The sequence below is a fragment of the Corvus brachyrhynchos genome, unplaced genomic scaffold, assembly GCF_000691975.1.
Source record: "Corvus brachyrhynchos isolate BGI_N302 unplaced genomic scaffold, ASM69197v1 scaffold14, whole genome shotgun sequence".
In the NCBI taxonomy this organism is placed as follows: Eukaryota; Metazoa; Chordata; class Aves; order Passeriformes; family Corvidae; genus Corvus; species Corvus brachyrhynchos.
Genome location: NW_008239110.1, coordinates 7,868,670 through 7,887,809, shown reverse-complemented (window position 1 = coordinate 7,887,809; position 19,140 = coordinate 7,868,670). Strand labels below are relative to the sequence as shown.

The following is a 19,140-nucleotide window of genomic DNA, read 5'->3' as shown; positions in this document are numbered from 1 at the left end:
CCCTGCCTCCTACAGTGTGAAGGAGGCACAATGCCTCCTTAATGAGCAGACAAGCGGTGGCTTGGCTTATTATGATTCGGTCTGTGACCATGGACCTCATTCAAGTCCTGCTCTGAAAATGCAGTGTTTTGTTTTCAGCTGTTTTACAGCTTGTTCCACCCAAGTCTCGCTGGCCCTTCACGTGCTCAACCCCTGCACTCTGCAGAGGGTGTTCAGTGATTAGCACCCTTGTTTTACAGATGGAGACCAGAACGGGCAAGTGTCCAGCACCTACAGATTCCTGCCATGTCATGCCTGTCCATAGTGCTGGGGCACAGCCCCTGAGGAGGGCTGCAGCTCAGCACCTCAGTCCCTGGTGTCTCCAGTCAGCCATCCACGGAACAGCAGAAGGTAGATGCGGCCACCCCTTGCCATGGCCCTGCGGTTTCTTGGCTGTGGGCCATGCAAAGCACAGCTCTGGTTGTACTGGAGACGTGCTCGCAGCACAACCCCTGCCCTGTGCCCAGGGCAGAGGGGTCTGTGAACCCCATGGATGGGGCATGGCATGACACCAGCCAGGCGCCCTGGGATGGGGCAGCTTAGGAAAACAGTGGCATTGGCAATGCTTTTACATTACCTGCCCAAATTTCTCTCCTGTACCTGCCCAGGTGCCTTTTTTGATACTGCCACAATGGTTAGGGCAGATTGCCAGAGAGAATCTGGGGGTTTTGTTGGTTGTGGTTTTTTTTTTTTTGCTTGGTTTGATTTTTAGGTTCTTGGGGTTTCTTTGGTTTTTTTAAGTATTTTTGACTAAACAAAGTCTTCAGTTTTCCACTTCAAACCCATCTTGAGTGTGAGCAGATGAGCAGAAGCATCAGCTCAGGTGGAACTGGCATAGGCAAACCCTACTCTCAGGGTGTGGGACTTTCCCCTGCCAGACTCAAAAACAAGCTGAGCTCTGCAGCTTGTGACCACTGCTGCACTGTGATCATCGCTTTCTACCAGATGTGAAATGGTGATGAAATGCTCTTTTTTTGGTTAAAACATACAGCTTGCCTCCCCCAGCTAATCTCCAAGCAAAGTCAACCCACCAAGCAAAGTTGCGTTGGGCTATGCGAAATTGGATTGCTGGATAGCTCACTACAAAATTAAACAATGGTCTAAAACTAAAACAGGGCACTTTTCTGTTAGATCTGTTATTCCCTTCAAATACCTTGATGTACTCTTTTCTGCTATGCCTTTTTCTTTGGAGAAGCTGCCCTTAAAATCCTGTAGACTCTTTGCATAATTATTTTTTGTTTTGGTCCTCCTCTCTCAGCATCTGTAGTGACGCCTGCAAAAGCTTCAGCCAGCAGCTTGGCCAAGGGCAGCTGGTGGCCTGAGCTGCTCAGTGTTCATTTTTTGCTTTTGGTCTTCTCTTGCACTTGTGTGGTGCATGTAGCATGTGGCTCACGAGCACCCCACTCAACTATGGTGCAGGTAATCACTGTTAATAGGTTTGGGTCTGTCGTTCGGATCTGTTTCTTTTTTCATAGCTGTGATGCCACCCAAGAATTGTGAAGGAACCAGTAACATGCTTTGGTTGTAGGAGGAGCTTGGAATATGTAGCTTTTCCAACCAGGAGTTGGAGGCAGGAGGAAAAGGGATGTGAAGAGTCAAGTGTGAAACATCATGTACTGCCTGTGTTAGTCCTCTGAGACTTTTTAATTTATTTTTTTAGTACAAAATGAATAACTATGTGTATTTAAAAATGGTCAACCTTGGCCTGAGATGTTACTATAATTGCAAAATTTTCATTTTCACATAGTAATGGTGCTTTTGTTGCAGATCGATGTCCTCAAGGCAGACGTGGAGAGCGCCGAGTGGAAAATTTTGGAAAACCTGATCCTGGAAGATGTTGTTGAGCAGATAGGACAGCTGGTCTTTGAGGTGCACATGCACTGGCCTGGGTTTGAGGTCAGTGGCAATGACAGCACCGTGGTGCGGTACTGGTACAGTCTGCTCCGGGAACTGGAGCTGAAGGACTTCAGGCTTTTCCATACCTACAAAGACTTATCAAAACCACAGATGTTTCTGAAAAAGGAAGCTTTCAACGCCAGTAGCTGTTACACACTGAGCTGGGTAAATACAAGATGGAAATAGCAGAAAGGAATTTATGATGTGTGACTGCGAGCCATCTGGGCCCGTAGCGTTATTGAAGAGGATTTTGGCGTCACTGGCTAAAGTTGCTAAATATGCACGCAGTGACTGCTAGCAAAATGGACTGGCTTTTATATTTATATGTTGTCAAAAGAACTGGCACCAGGAGAAGATATATGGTGCAGATTTGTATAGCAATATATTTGCCAGTGGGTACATTGTCCCAGAGGACAGAGGTTTCTGTAAAGGTTTGTCTGGGGGAGATAAGAGCATGGTTTTTCCAGGCTGGCCCATGTTTGAGCATGCCAGCAAGGAGGGCATCCCTCTGGGGCTGCCCTGGGAAGCTCTGCTGGCTGAGCTGTGCCAGCCCTTGGGCAGGAGAGTGCTTGTGACAAGGTGTCTTTTTAAGAAAGTGTCAAGTGTTAATTCTCTGTAAAGTGATCATCTTTGATTTGTACCTTCTTTACTTTGGCCTTGTTTCCTACAGAACAAATTTTAGGCAAGAACAGTATATTCTTGAACCCACTGGCAAATTTCAGCTGAATTTGGCAGAGACAGAAATCACCACCAAACTAAATTTCTACCTACTTCTTTGAGCAGCTTCTGAGTGCCCTGACTTTGGTTTTTTAAGCTAGCACTCGCCCTCCTCACCCTCGAGAGCCTTCAGCCACAGAAGACAGGGCATCCCTAGTTCATCTGCTCAAAGAACAGCTTGGTTGAAATTACTCTTGCAATGGCTGCAGCAAGTGGTTTTTCATCTAGTGAGATACATGTAACAGATGAAAGTGAAACCTGGTCTTTTTTGTTCCTTTTGGGGTTTTGTTGAACAATTCCTGGTGCCTTTTCCAGTGCTGTGCCTGGATGCCTGCCACCTCCTCACCACCTTGCCTCTCCCGGGCATGAGGAGGCGAAACACTGGATCTGCACTGATGCTGGCAGAGGTGGTGGCTCAGGCAGGTGCCCTGGATGGCAGCTGTGCTGGGGCTCAGCAGGCTGGAATGTGAATTGTCTGCAGTGCCCCTGGGAGCCTTTGACACTCCCCAAGGAGCTAAGGAATGGGGGAAGCTAAAAAACATATAGCAGGTAGGGTTTTTTCTTATCTTTAGATGAATTTTGACATTAAACTTTGCATTAAAATACAAGATGTCACCACTTTCATATATTTGATATGGGGACTTTTTAACTGCCTTTGGTTTTCGACTTCTTCAAGTCTACAACTTCCTCAAGGGAGGTGGTGAAGGGGGAGATGCTGATCTCCTCTCTCCAGTGACCAGTGACAGGACATGAAAAAATTGAATGAAACTGTGTCAGGGGAGGTTCAGGTTGGGTTTTAGGAAAAGGTTCTTCACGCAGAAGGTGGCCAGTCACTGGAACAGGCTTCCTAGGGAAGTGGTCATGGAACCAACCATGTCAGAGTTCAGGGAATCTCTGGATGGCTCTCTTAGTAACTTGGTTTAGTTTTAGGTCCTGTGAGGAGCAGTGAGTTGGTCTTGATGATCCTTACTGGGTCCCTTCCAATTTGAGATATTCTATGATTCTATAAAAGTAGCTCCTGTTTCTGCTCCTACATGTCCCACCTGGACCAGGGCTTTGCAGACACCCAGAGCAGGGCACTGAGAGTGCCCACCATGTCCTCAGCTCTGCATCAAAATCAAGATTACCTGATGCAGATGCATTGAATTCCCCATGTCCAAGACATTGGGCAAAGCACTTTCCTCAGGGCTGAGCTACCTATTGCCATCCCTGAGCCAGGTAATGCACAAACCAAGAGATCCACAACCTCTGAAAAATGAGTAAGAAATTCCTTCTCTGTGACAGCCACCTTGCTACAGCCCTCATACATGAAGTACTGAAGTTGTTTAATGATGCAGAGCCATGAGGTGATTCATCAAAATGCAAGAGGCTGCCAGGGTTTCCTAAACTAATATCTGGCATGTTGGAATGGCCACGCTCACTGCACTGCAGAATGGCTCAACTCCTATTTTTCAAATAATGGGGTGGCAAAAGTCCAGCTGCCAGTCCTGATTTATTAATAAAGTATAAATGTATGGGCTCTAGCATTGTACAGGTTTTTTCTCCTAACTAGTCTTAGAGTAAGTAGCCTAGTAGCTTATTATCATTTGTTTAAGAAACCAACAGATAGAGGTTAAAAAATAAATTACATGGCCTCTCTCAAATGTTAAAATTCAAAAGGTATGTACATCTTCCATAGTTTATTTCCCTGAAGTAAAAATGGTGATATGCAAATTACAGAAGTGGAGTAGAGGTCCATCCTGGTTCTTTGGTTAGTAAGGGAGTTTAATAAACCCTCAGCTAATCTCTTGCTTGGGATTGCCAGGTAGTGTCAGGAACACTTCAGGTTACAGCAAATACGTCTTTGACAAAAAAGATTCCAATAACTATGGTAATTTTAAAGAAAACCTTATCTCTAATACAGGGAAGATAAAAGCCATTTATCATTCTGGAGGCAGTTATGTGATATTATAGGAAAAAATGAACAGTGCTTATTTAATGCACTCTCTGTGCCTTTCTACTTCACATCTCTTAGAGCAGCGTTACAACCTTCCTTTCTGAGGTCTTGCTTCTATGCCCTTACCCCTTCTCTTTTATTGATCTCTTTTACCTAAGGGACAGACCTTTAAATGAATTCAGTTCCTGTCTCCTAATGACAGGAACTGAGCTGTTGGGTACATGCCCAGGGACACAAGCCAGGGCTGGCTGACTGCTGCAGTGGCCAGGCTGGTGCTGAGGGATGTGTGGCGTCTGTGCCTACCCACTGCCATACTGAGGCACAATTGCCACTGACCTGCTCAGAGATCATCTCCATGCAGTAACCACATGCCAGTGTTGCACTCCACAACTCTTCCCAGATCACACCTGCACAGAAAGCACCATAGCTTCCCCATTCTTCAAGGTCTAAGTACAGAGTGCACCATTAAAACCAGTGTGTACGGGGCATTCTGCCCTTGTAGCCACAGCCTGGAAACTGGTAACTGCATGGCTGTGGAGGGAAGTCAGACTCAGCTCCAGATCTGCTCTGCATCACCATTACAGGCATTGCCCAGCTCTGCTCGCCCCCCATTCTCCTGGTCTGCTGTCCCCAGGTGCATTGGGCACTCCCTGCAGGCACGTGCATCAGCTCTCCAGAGCCCCCAGCCCATTGCTCCCAGCTCAGGAGCCTCGTTCCTGCCCCCACCTCAGGTTATTCATGGTGGCCACAACCAGTTCCAACCCCACCTAACAAAGACATAATGACAGCTCTTGTTCCTGATGGGGAGCCATTATTGCATCAGTTGGACAACTCCACCAGGAGATGTTTCAGCTTAGTCTAAAGTGGATCCTTGCAGAGATGACCCAGGGGTAGGGGCAATTCTACTTGCACAAATCCTTTTGTGGGGGTGAGGGCATTTCTCTTTCAGACAGGCTCACAGTGATTTATAAATCACACATGTTTATGAATCAGAACTTACAGGTGCTGCCCATGACCTGGTGAAGATGAAGAGCAGAAACAGATGTGAATCCCCTCAAACGTGAATCGGTATCACAGCTGATACCGCAACATGAGCTTTCCATGGTGAGCCCATGGCAGCACAGAGGGGAATTTGTTAGAACACACTCTTCCAGGAAAACTGGGCCCTTTCTGAATGCCACATTGGCTTCCTTGGAGGTTCCAAAATTTGCCCAAAGAAAGGTCTGACCTCCTGCTGCACTCCAAAACCTGCCATTTATTCCATACACTTCTGGCCCCAGGCTTTGATCCCATTGTGACTTGTGAAGGGTTGTTCTTCGAGCACCTCTCAACTGTGAAAGAACAAAGAAAGTGTAAAGGGAACATATGTTTGGCCTTTCTTGGCAGATGGCAAGAAGACATATCACCCAGTAGCACACCTGAAGAAATGGCACTCATTTTCTCTGGTGAATTATTCAACAGCTGAGACCATCTGGTTCATTACAAAACTTGGATTTCATGAGCTTCATTAGCCGCTCCTTTGTCCTTGGAAGGATACTCAGGGTTATTCAGTAGGAAATCACTCTCGATTTTTTCCTGCTTGTTAACACAATGTGACATTTAATTGCAGTCAGTAGAGACCTGGTTTAGTGGCAGTGGAAGTTCACAGCTGACCTATATTCAGAGACATATTTATACCTGCCCCCCTCCACTGGCTTTCAGGGGCAGCATCTGCAGAGCAAGCTTGGCTCTTGAAGGGAACAACCTGCAGTAATGAATGCCTCTTCCCTTAAACAGAAGTCCCTGCTCACGGTGCAGTTTGACCTGCCTCATGTAGAGTTTTACCTGGTTCTGAAGGAGACCTCTGCAGAGACAGCCTGTGTTACTTTATCCTGATAGGCAGCACCTTACACAGGGAAAACAGGAGCCTGCTTTGCACTGCCTAGAAGTGATGACTCAAATGTGAATACCATGTCCCTGCTCTTTTTGGTGTATTACCAATACAGATCTTTGAATTTAAGCAGTTTTCTGAAGGGAAGTGCAGTGGTATACACAGTACAAAACCTCTGCAAGTAATGAAAATGCTTCAGTGTCTCAGCTGGTATTTCCCCCTCTACACCTGAAATTCCATTTCTGAATCAATCACAAACAATGCGAATCCCACCCTTACATCCACCTGCAGATATCTAGAGTGGAGCCACCACCCAGGGTGCCACTACCCTTGCAGGCAGGTGGGGACAGGTGCCTGACTGGTGTCAGACCTCTGAGGCAGCAGCAGCAGCAGCTGTGCCCTAGGAGGTCCCATGTCCCTCACTGGTGTCTCTCCACGGATGCCAGCCACGAGCAGCCAAGACACAGGGAGTAGGACTTCACCAGACAACCCCACGCTGACCTCACGCTGACCTCTCAAACTGACTTGCCAGTCAGGAGAGGCCCTGAAATTACTTCCAGCTTCTTCTTTATGAAAGAAAAATTGCTCCAAGAAACAGGAGAATCCAGGATCTGAAGAAATATTCCATAATGTTATTCCACTCATTTAATATTGGAGGAATAATGACAAAAAGCAAAAAAACCCCACTCGTTCTGCTGCCCCAAGGTACTCCCAAAGCATCAGCACCAGGGCAGAGAAAGGAGCTTGCTGCAGGGAAGCTCTTTCGACAAAACTCAGTGTGGTTTTGGATACTCCAGGGAATGGGCCTTCCTTCTTTATCCTGTAGATGTCTGGCCTGACAAATGATTTCAGAGTCTCAAGTTCCCTTTTTATCTCCAAGGAATATTGGAAGGGATTATGTTTGGTAGAGTACATGAGGAGGAGCTGAAGGAGCAAGATTGTATTGGGATGCCAAAGCAAAATATAAACAACACCATGTGCAAAGGCCCATGGGTGCTTGGGGAAATCAGCCTGGAGCAAGCTAAGGCGGGAGGTTAAATTGTTACAACTCTTCTAGGACAGGGCATTTTTCTTTTTTTTTCCTCTTAAAAGCATTTCACAAGAGTTTAAACTCCACCTAAAAAATAAAGACTTGTTACACAATTAAAGAGTTTAGCTGGGGAAGAGGAGCAAGACACCAACTGTGGGGCAATTATGCTGGGAGAATGGGAAAGATTTGCAGCTCCCATAACTATGTCTGGGTAACTGTCAGCGGTCTTGAAGCTCCATAAAGTTCCTATTACTGAAATGACTCCCCAGAGGATTTGTGTTGCTGTCTTCCTTTCCCAAACCAAAGAAGCAGGCTCAGTTAGCCTTGACATCTTCCAGATTAACCAAAAAAACCCCAAGGCCTAATGAGAACCTCTTACTCTACTGACCAATGCAGCAACGTTTCATTTGAGCAGCCCCCAGCGGCGTGAATCATAGCAGGGAAAAAGGAGGCTCAGCGCATTTAACATAGTTTCAATATTCTGTCATACAAGATAACAAACAGGTCTGAGGACAAACTTCCAGTGCGCCTGGTGAATTTACAGGTCCATGGCCTGCTGAAAAGTTATTGCAATTTGTTTCTGAAAGCTTTAAATTCTGCTAGCAGCTTCTGTAAACATAGCCCTGCCACAAGCAGTTTTCTCTGAGTGCTGCAAGAGAGCTGTAGTGTCTGTTTTGCTTATCAGCAAGCCTAACAGAAAAGCCATATTTTACTGCAAAATATGAGGCTTAGAATTTTGAGTGTATGTTAGTGAAGTCAACCTACAGTAACAAGTCCCTTAAGTAGTCTCCAGAGGAACAACCTCCCTGGCAACTGATTTTTTCTGGTGTACAGGTTCAACTGTTTATAGAAGTCTTCCAAGCAAAACTCCCCTCCCTCCTCCGCGCTCCGCGTGTTCCCCCTCGTGCAGGCTGCTTGTCATATGGAGTCTTTCTAGTGAACGGGAGCAGGATTTTGTAATAACCAGCTGGTAGAAAGAAGGAAAGTACATCGTGTTACTGGGCTGTGAGAGCTGCAAGGCTCCCTGTTTAAATCAGCTGTTAAAGACCACGGTGTTAAACGGCATACTGAACATCTGCCTGCTGCTAAAAAGTGGCTTTTTACAAGACAATCTTGGACTTTTCTTGATGTACAGTAATTTTGATGTTTGTTCTTCATAATGAGGGCAAAGACTGAGCAGCCCCATCTTACTGGGGACAATTATAAACTCTGAGCAAGACAGATGTCAAGACCATCTGCTTCAAGACAGCCAGCCTCCTTATCAGCGATGCACGAGGATATGTGGGCTATTTCCCCCTCTCACATATGAAAAAAGTCCAAGAAAAAGCTGGCAAAAGGTCAAAGAAACTATCAATTTTCCCAGACAGAACTCCAAGAATGATGGAGATAGTTGACCGACCTGTAAAACTTCCGCTGTAAAAGCAACTGGTATTAATAAAATCAGTAACATATTGGCATGGCACTTCTGAAAGTTACAGGTGCATGATCAAGGGGAACAAAATAATGATACTGTGACAGCAGCCCTGCAGCTCAGCTTGCCTGTGTTCCTTCCTGGCAGTGCAACACACTTGCCTCCAGCCCTCCCAAGATGCTCCTTTCAGCTCGAATCACTATGCTGCATTCTCCACTAACATCAGAGGAAAATTAATCGGGTATCTCGAAAGGCACTCTTCCCTTTTCTCCCAATGCTGCCTTTTCCCTGGATCTGTCTGCTCATAGGCCAAGTTCAGCCTAGAGGTCTCAGACTAGACTTGCTCTGACCAACACCTGTAACAGACCAGTTTCTGGTGAAACATGAAATTGGGAATAGAAGGACATGATTTGAGGTGATTAGCCCAGAAAGAAATCTCTTCCCAGGTGGCTGCTGGAAAGACAAGTTTGGACCTGCACCACACTCACACACACATCTATCCATGTGCACAGCAAACTAGCTGACAGTGTGAGCTTTGCAGTCAGTTTGCTTATCAGCAAGCCTAACAGGGAATTACCCTCATAAAAATTCCCCCTGCAGGCTTCAATGCAGATGTGAGAAATTCCACAAAAGATTAATGTGGTGACCAACTGTGAAGGACAAAAGATTTTATCTGAAAGTTTCTAGGGCAATTTTGACTCTGAGCTTGCTGCAAACATTTAATCCCAATTCATCAACTCCAGCAGAATTGATTGAAACATTTCTTTTTTTTTTTCCTCCAACGGTAACACCCAGTATATTACTACAAGAGTTTATACACTTATTTTTATATTTTGCATATACTACTTTACACATATATATCTAAAGTTCAGCCTGGTAGGTGACACATGGAAAAACACAGTACCGACAACAGAGTCAAGCATTTTGTGTATTATGATTTAAATGGTTTTAAGCATTTGGGAAAGGTGTTTCTTATGTAAATGCCAGAATGTATTCCTAGTTTCTGTTACAGATTTTCTATCTGCTCTATTCCTCCTCGCCTCCCTATTCCCCAGTACATATAAACTGTTAACAGTCAGGGCACACTGCCACATATCCATTTGGGAAATGTATTTGAAGGAAAAAATCCGTTCCAAATTACTCCAGCCCCCTTTCTCTTGAAGCAGCACCCGGCACACAACACACACCAGAGCTCAACTCCCAGCTCAGGAATCAAACCTTACCTATGAGAAGCACATCAGAAATTCATCCTCTGCAAGACAGCAGCAGCTCTTTCCCACCCACACTGTGAAGAGCAGAGAAGCAGGAACAGCCTCTTCTCTCCCTACAGAGGATCAGTCCTCAGGACATGTTGGACCAGCTCTTTCCTCTCTCTCCAGGCTCTACTGTTTCCTGTCTCAGTCCTTGTCTGGGAACAAGGCTGGGCAATACCCAGTTACAACCAGGATGGTGCTTGTGGAAACAGTGCATGGACTTTTTCAGGCACACAAGGCTACTGGGATGGGAAAGTAACCAGGAACATGTAAACTCAGTGCAGTTACACAACAGCATGGACTGACAGTGGAATGACTCTCAAGCTCAGCATTACAGAGTTGGTCTAAAAATGCCTAAGCTTCCTGTTCACTCACAAGGGCCTAACTTGTGTAACTCACTCTTTGAAAGACCAGAATTGTCTTGCAACCAGTCAAACAACCCAAACCCCACACAAAACAACCAACCCATTTCCTTCCATCTCAACAATGTGGGATTCTTTGCCTCAGCTTCTACCCTACTGTCAGTTAAGGCAATTATTCCTTTGCTATTCTTTATAATGGATGAGTAGTGATTGGATTCACAGTAAACAACATAGTGTAATTCAAAACTGTAATTAAAGACTGATCAATGGGGATAAAACTTGCTACATGCATTTATTTTTATGTGCCCAAAAAAGAGAGCAGACAGGGAGCCAAAAGGATTTTTTTTCTCTCCTGCTGCCAACTTGCCTTAGTTTTAAATGAACACTGCAAGAGAATGAGTTTATCTAAACACTGATATAACTGCACATTAAAATACCAGATGGTAGGAAATATTTTATATGGACACTGCAAGATAGAAAAATTGAACAAAGATAAGCAGACTTCTTATAAAAAGGTTTATTAAAAATAAGTTCTTTAAAGAGAAAAAGTGTGACATGTATATACATTAAATTGTCAAAAACCTTCGCGGGGCTTATAATACAAACTATTCCAAACAGAACAAGAGACATTCAGTTTTTTTTTTAATATGCCATGCTTAATGAAACAGAATAGCATATGGGAAGACAAAAAACCAACACACTGCACACAACCATCACAAGGAAAACCCTGAAAATGAAGACTACTTGCAAAGGTGAAAGGGAGCGATCCTCATGATTCTACGGACAGAAACTACGACTATGAATGGCATCTTCAGTTGATAGAGCTCACCTGACAACTGCTAGATTCCAATTAATTCTTCATTTCTACTGTGAATTAGCAAATCTCAGCAAGTGGATTTGTGCTTATCTTTTTCAGCTCTATTGCAGTAGGTACCAAAGGTTTCTTCTTAGGAAGAAAGTTACACAATTGCTGGTTTTCTCCTTTAATTCTCTGACAGCCAGAACCACAAAAATAGTTTTTCTTAAAATTATTTTATTTTACAAGAGTGTTTTGCACAAGCAGTGGCAAGACAAACTGGCACATGATTCTGCATGCTTCAGATGACCTCAGCTTAGTTTCTCATTCCTAGATGCCATATTTAGAACTTTATCCTTTCACTTGAGTCTTCTGAATTTCCTGGTGTTTAGTGCATATATACAGTGAGCTGAGAACTGCAGTGTTACAAATGTCTACCCACCCTCACAGCAGAATGCACCCTAATCTCAGATGTATGCAGGACTTGCATCCTCTTTAGTCCCATAGTTTAATCAGACCATCCCAGCCACACGTAATGACTTTGGATGTTTCGTGTGGATGCCACACGGCACCGATGCAGACTTTGTCATGTGCTTTTAACCTGCTGTAGAGTTTTGTTGTCTTCCAGTCCCAGATGTTTAGTTTCCCATCTGCATCTCCAGATATTACATAGCTGTATTAACAGGAATAAAATGGAAGTTGTATTATGTGTACAGACTGCTTGTATACTATTACAAGTAGCAACTGAGCAACAGAAAAGAGCTTCCCCCAGGGAGCTTCCCATCTGACACAGCCTGCAAACATACCTACCAAGGAATTAGCATTCATGCTGTGCTCTAAGAGCACACAAGTCCTGCAGAAGGTGATTCCTCAACTGTGAGGTAAATGTGCTAAGCAGTGTGATTATACCCTGCACTGTGTTACCGGAACCAAAGAAAAAGCGCCACAAGTTTCTCTAAAATTATAGATGCTTTTTCCTCTGGGTTTGCTGAGGTTATTCCCCAGGTTTACAGTAACTGGTATATTATGTACACACAGTACTAAATGTATGGGCATATTACTAAGCCAACAGGAAGAAAGAGATGGTTCTCTGAACAGTAAGTGAGGATACCCAACCAGACCTACGAACTGGGGGAATGGGGTGAGTTCAAACCCCAGATACTCTAGACAAGTGCACGTTGTGGGAATAGACCCTGCACTGCACACCACGTGCAGAAAGACAGATGGGAGTCAGATGTGGAAGCCTCTCTTAGTCTTATCAGATACTAAGAGTAAACTTTCTGTTCTGCTTGGCAAGAGAGCTCTGCCTGATGCTGAGCCAATAGGATGACTGTGCATTCATGAATGTTGCAGAGGATTCAAAAGGAAATTTAGTGTCCATACCTGCAAGTTTTAAGACGAATTTCATTCCCACAAAAACTTACCTCATATCAGGTGAAAAATCCACTTGACAAGCATAGCCAGCTACCATGTGACCTTTAAAAATTTTCTTTTTGTTTAATCTGAATCTGTTCTGAGCTCCAAAAATCAAGATTTGGTTATCCATTGACTGGCAAGCCAACCATTTCCCTGTAAATGCAATAAACAAAGATGGTATCAGGGTGCTGCATCTGAGGAAACAGACCTAACTGGGATGTTTTTATAGACTTTTATAATTTTTCTTACACTATCTTAATCCAGATTTTCATTATGTAGCAGGGTTCTAGGTAACAGTTGATATTGCTTCTGCCTGGTACAACTGCCAAGAGTTGAAACCTTATGTTTGACAGGATTTGGGATGCCTATTCCTACAAAATGCACTCAGGACTCTACTAACGCTCTGGCTGTTCCAGCTATGTGCTGCATCAACCCCACTGACTTCCTGTTAAGTTTTTAAGATACAGTGTAATCTTGCTGCTGCACATAATCACGTAAGTCAGTGAGGGGAAAAAAATCCACCTAGCTGCAATCTACTTGATCACCTGTTTTGTGGGTACTCTAAGATAGTCATCCCCTCTTTCCTTTATGGGAAAAATAGGTCTAAGGTAGAGGAAGGAATTTGAAAATACTTACATTTTTGCAAATATTTAGTATTCTCTGCCTTAATGGAATGCAATTAATGAAGATATTTTCGTGAAAGAAAAATCAAGGCTTTTCTAATCAACCTTCTCATTTTGCATCTTGGCAGTGCACTAACTCCTGCCTGAGAATTCAGTGAAGAGGATGTGCTACACAACACCCAGAACAGAGACTTCTGTCCTGAACTCTGCATATTGTCACTGCCTTTAAAGTGTTTTATGCAGTGACAATGTAACATTAGCGGTGCAACAAGTTGATCAGCCTCTACTCAGCGTAATGGCACTGTTAACAGCAAATCTGGCAACACTGTAATAATGGTGACACTAAGGTATTTAAATTTGGCCAAAACAGATAACAGGATTTTTGTCCTGTTAGAAGGATTTTCACTGATTATGTGAGGCACTAAACAATTATCCTCCTTCAGCATTATTCTCATTGAAGAAAATAAACACCAGTGAAACATTAGCATAAAGAAACACTGAGATAATTTGGGATTTATCTTATGCAAGAGTTTTTTGGACTATATTCAGACCAGAAGGGGACAGGATCATGTACAACATCAGTTTCTGCTTTAACAGTGGCACCACAAGGACTGCTGAACTTGCTTAACTCTTTGCTGCCATTGTCAGTTCCCACCATTGTTTCTCTTAATATTTTAAAAGCAGCAAACAGCACATGGCAGCTCTATGAAGAGTCCTTTTGCCTTGTCTGGATGAAGGCCTAATTTTAAACTGATACAATCACCCTGATATAAACCCTCATTTTGACATACTTGTTCTTTATAATTTTAAATCAAAACAAGATCCAGTCCAATCTTGGAATAAGTGCACAGAGTGACTGGGGAGGGGGGTTAGATTGGGCTGAAAGGAGGATGCAACACAGCAACATCACAGAAATATAATCAGTAAGACATGCCTAAGTAAATTAGGTCTAAGAAGGCAGTAAAGTGTTAACCTACCATTTGGAGACAAAGTCACGGCTGGCATGGAATGCATACTTGGCTCAGCTATGTACTTGAAGTCTACAGGAATGTCCCTGCAAAAGGAAGAAGTATGTGTTTTATGAAGACGTGGAGATGTTCCAGAGAGTTGCCTCAAGTCAGCTGAGGATTTACGTGGTGACTGAACTGTGGAAAATGTATGGTGGCATCCAAAGGAAGAATATGCAAAAGCTCAAAAATATTATGAATGTCCACCTGAGAGCTCCAGTTGTGGAGCCATCTACAGCATAACCTCAGAGTGTGTGAATTTACCACAATCAAATGATCCAGAGTCTAAATTAGAGTCATCATTCTAATGGTTAAGCGTAAACTGTTACACAAAGTTCCTTTATTGCCTCCAGTATAACTGCAGCTCTTACAAAGTTCCTATTTAGATAGCAAGAACATACTGACATTTGCATGGATCTTACTGGAGTATCTCATTGACTTGAGTTTTGTTTTAACTCGAATTGCTCTGCCTTTTAAAAAATTCTTCTTTTTTAAAACTTTTTTTAAAGGAAAAGAAAACAGGATTCTCTCCCTCTCTCTCATCTCTCTGATAATGCCCTTTTCCTCCTGATCTCCCCAAAACAGCATGCCAACCAATTCCAAATATTCACAGCTGAACTGAACGCTGAACTTCCCAGCTCAATGGCATAAAAGACTGTGCCAGAGCATGTCCTTAACATATACTGTCCTGTACAAAGGCCTAGGGAAAAAACAAGGACAGTCTTAACCCTTACTTCGCAGAACTGCCATTTGGTTTTGACTATATAAATTGAATTACTAACGGTTTGTGCATATTCACAGTATTCCTAATACCCTGCACTGGAAGACTGGAAGAAAGGGAAGGCATGCACATGGCTTTCTCATTAAGCAAAAGAAACCTCCAGCAGAAAATAGATTTGATTAATGTATTCTGCAGAAAACACATGCAAAATGTTCTGTAGCAACATTAATTAATACAAAGGGGATGTTTATGACTTCATTGTCTAATTCACAGAGCAGAAGGGCTGCTGTGAATTAGACACTCTCGGAGCGGAGAGCGTGGGTGGCTGCCTCGTCCCAGCTGCCCGAGCCTTGTTGGATGGCAATACGGTCGGCATTAGCAAGGTAATTACCATCCTGCTTTATTGTGGAGGAAGTTATTTCCCACCATCTTGAGTTAAGCAACACACACAGGGGCAGCAGGGTGAGAAGCTGCTCTGTTGTCAGGAAGTGACACAAATGCTCCTGTGAGTTAAATGTTAAAATAATTTATTCCTCAGAGTGAGAAGGACAACCCACTTAATACACTCCATGGATAAAAGCATGTGCTTTAGGCCAGGGATAACCAGCTTCCAAACAGGCAGACCTAAGACTGCTGTTGGGCAGCAAATCTGTAAACAAGTAACAAAAAGTCCACGTCATCTCTGAGGCCGATCAACCCAACAGCACAGGAAGTGCAGCCCCTGTGCCACATCCTACCCAAACAGTTTCCAGCTCCATTTGCAACAGGACACAAGGGTATTACTGCAGCAAGGCCAGGCCCTGATCCACTCCCACCACCCAACACTCCTGCAGACCAACAATCTTCTCGAGTCCTCAATGCCAGGTAGAACCAATCCCACCAGAAGCCCCATTAAAGTCTCATCACAGAAGATGCATCTCCAATACTGAATTGTACTGCACTCAGAAATTTAAATGCAGCACAGGTTGTTCTGCCTTCTTCTCGTTTTACAAATGAGGCCTGGCTCATCTACTAGAATTTATTCACAATAGCTCTGCTTTATGTTGATACCTACCAGGCACACTTAGGACAGCAGCAGAATATGCTGCATTAAACTATTAGGCAGAATAAAGACATGCATTTGTGTTTCACATTTGCTTCCAGTCGAATTGCTAAATAAGTAGTGTCAGCCTGCTCTCTTAAAAAAACCTTAAAAAAATTGCCAACATAGATGCTATCCTGGTTGCCCAACCTCAAAACTCATATGATTTTTTTTTTTGTGATGAATTTTTAATATTTAAATATTTCAAAGTCCTTTCCCCACTTCATAGCATTTCAAAGGCTGAAAAGTTTTAAATACCAGAAGTGATACCTGCTAGTCAAGATTTAGAAGTGTTATACTGGGGTTCTGATACAACTTCTTCCCCAGGCAACAGGAAGAAAAATCTCTTTAATGAAAGAAGGAAAAAACCCGAAGCCAACCCAAACCCTCAGTCCAACCCAATCCAGTTTTGGGACCTACACATCATGAAGACGTCTCTCAGAAGACTACACCATCTCTACCAGGAACCATGGGCAAAAAGGCCTGCTGAGGGGCATAGCTTTACAGAGATGACAAGCCTCCCAAGCCAGTCAGCATAATAGCTAAATTACCACTGCACAGTTCTTGCTTTGCTGGCTGACTTGGAGGTAAAAAGAAGTAACAGCCTCCAAAGTTAAAAGCCCAACTTATTTCACTGCTTACCCAAGTAGGATCAGATGCTCGGGTAAGCAGTAAAAAAAAAGACAAAGCAAAGACAAAGCAACATTTTGCATTTCTAGAAGAAAGAACACAGAATATGATACCCATGTCAACTTTAATATCCCAATCACATTAAATGCAAAAGCAGACAAATTTTCAAGTACTCCCATTAATATTCCTATATAAACCATATAATCTAAAAGAGTCTGTGCTATACTTGAAGTCTGAACTTTCAGCAACTAACCAACTGCAATTCTAAGCACAGCCCAGTGAAATCTGTGCATGGGATGAATTCTTGGGGAAAGGAGATTTAAGTTCTCAGGAGTTCCTCACTGTGATGAAGTCAGACGTGCCATCCCAGTACCAGCTCTGGCCAAGTCAAAGTGTTTACAAAACACACTACAAAATTCCTCTAGACAATTGTAACTAAGCAATTAGACCAACTTTTAATTACTGGTTTTTAAGGCCATACTCAGGTCATAATTACTTCCACTTTATTTCTGTAGGATACTGAAGGAACATTGTGCTGAAGAGCATATGAAGAAAAGTGCCAAAAGGTGCAGTAACCAAATCACTGCTAAGTAGCAAATAATTTTTCTTATCAATTTAGGAAAAAAAGATTTGAGAAATGATTTGCCATGTAAGTCTCTGAGCTCCAAAATCTTCCACAACAAATGTATTAACTTAGTTTTAAGGCATTTTAAAAATCTGGATCTTGAAGTTATAGATATATGCTTACAGACCAATTAACATATATCATGGCAGGTTGTGGGGAAAGGTTTACAAGTCATGCCCAGGAAGATGGCATTACATTTGCCCTTCATAAAACCAAAGAATTTCCCAACAACTGCATCGCAGAGTATTGCCTAGAGTCGAGTTCCCAATCATTTGAACAAGGGAGCTCTTTCTTCAGCGTACAAGCAGCTATTACGTATTTTTTCTTCAGAAGGACAGAACTTCTGCTACTGGAACAATCAGGTTGTGATGTTCCCATGCCAGAACCTTTTTGCCTTTCCTGCTTTTCCCCACAGACTGACTAAATCCACCCACTTCACTATTTATTTCAGCCGTCACACAAAGTTCATAAAACAAGGGCAATCCAATCTCAGGGAAATAACAGATTTGTGCAAGCGAGATCATCCTCCCACTCACCAGAGATGAGACATTCCATAGCAGACATGGTATTGTAAAGATTTTTCTTTAAGGAGCTCAGTAACTGCATGGGTCTACTTATGAAGTACTGAACAGAGGCTTTCTTGGAGTGGCATATGGTGACAGCATTTTATGTCTAGCCTAAGCCTGGGTTCCCAGACTTTGGTCATTCCCACTGCTACTGGCAATGATAGCAGCCGATCACAGACAAGCTGAGGATTTAGCTGGCTGCTTGGGTAGCATTCCAATACCACAGATTGGAGTCTCCTGTCTGGGCTACAGGGGAAAAAAAAAAAAAAGAAAAAGAAAAAAGAAAAAGAAAAAGAAAAAAAAAGGCAGCTAGGAAGGAACTGATTAGTCACAGAGCTGTCGAACTAGTGTCCTCTTTGAGTTATTTTCCTCCTGTCTGGGCTACAGGGGAAAAAAAAAAAAAAGAAAAAGAAAAAAGAAAAAGAAAAAGAAAAAAAAAGGCAGCTAGGAAGGAACTGATTAGTCACAGAGCTGTCGAACTAGTGTCTGTATTATGCAACAGCTTTGCATGTGTGAACAGCAAAAGGAAATGAATACCTCAAGATATGGGACTGATTATTTAAAAAAAAAAATCTCAAATCCTAGAGGAATCTTAAAAGTCTAAAATTCAAGATCTTAGTACCTAGAATCTTGCAAAAAACATTTCAGGTAGGAGTGATCTGTTTTCTCCACAGGTTAAATGTTAAAAACTGGAAACCATTTAAAATATTTTGTATTATTTTTTCTTGGACAGACTCTCCCTTGTCTGTCATCTATTGTATTCATACTGCGTGTATCAATGATTGCCGGAAGCCAGACTATCAGAAAACCAGAATAAAGCTACACTAAACTAGTTATTTCAAACATGGGCCAAGTACTATATAACACTATGGACATCCAAGTTCAAAGCATTCAAAACCAACACACACCAATTGTAATAGAGTAGATATTTCTTTAAGAGGTTAATTTAAAGACTAATACACCCTTGGGGAAAGGGGAGAGAGCAGAGACCATTAATAGAGTGCAGTGTGTTTCAGGCTGATAGGGCTGTCTTATGTTTTCTTTGGGGAAGAGGAAATCTATGAAGTGTCTCAAGCATCAAGTCAGAACAGCGTTTTAAAGCTTTTCCTGAGCTAGCTACAACTCAGTACACTCCAGTGGCCTATGTGCTATGTACACTTT

The 19,140-nt window shown here is 43.0% G+C and overlaps 2 protein-coding genes across 2 annotated transcripts in view; one reads left to right on the top strand and one right to left on the bottom strand.

Moving 5' to 3' along the window:
- METTL24 (methyltransferase like 24) overlaps positions 1-10,792 on the top strand; it is a 35,772-nt gene extending 24,980 nt beyond the window's left edge. The window contains exon 5 of the mRNA XM_017739590.1: positions 1,807-10,792. Within this exon, the coding sequence (XP_017595079.1) occupies positions 1,807-2,121 (315 nt within the window). The 3' untranslated portion in view covers positions 2,122-10,792. The remainder of the gene's footprint in view (positions 1-1,806) is intronic.
- A 224-nt stretch (positions 10,793-11,016) lies between these two features.
- CDC40 (cell division cycle 40) overlaps positions 11,017-19,140 on the bottom strand; it is a 37,808-nt gene continuing 29,684 nt past the window's right edge. Inside the window, exons 13-15 of the mRNA XM_008637766.2 lie at positions 14,327-14,403; positions 12,735-12,879; positions 11,017-11,983 (exon numbers count right to left, since the gene is read on the bottom strand). Of these exons, the coding sequence (XP_008635988.1) occupies positions 11,806-11,983; positions 12,735-12,879; positions 14,327-14,403 (400 nt within the window). The 3' untranslated portion in view covers positions 11,017-11,805. The remainder of the gene's footprint in view (positions 11,984-12,734; positions 12,880-14,326; positions 14,404-19,140) is intronic.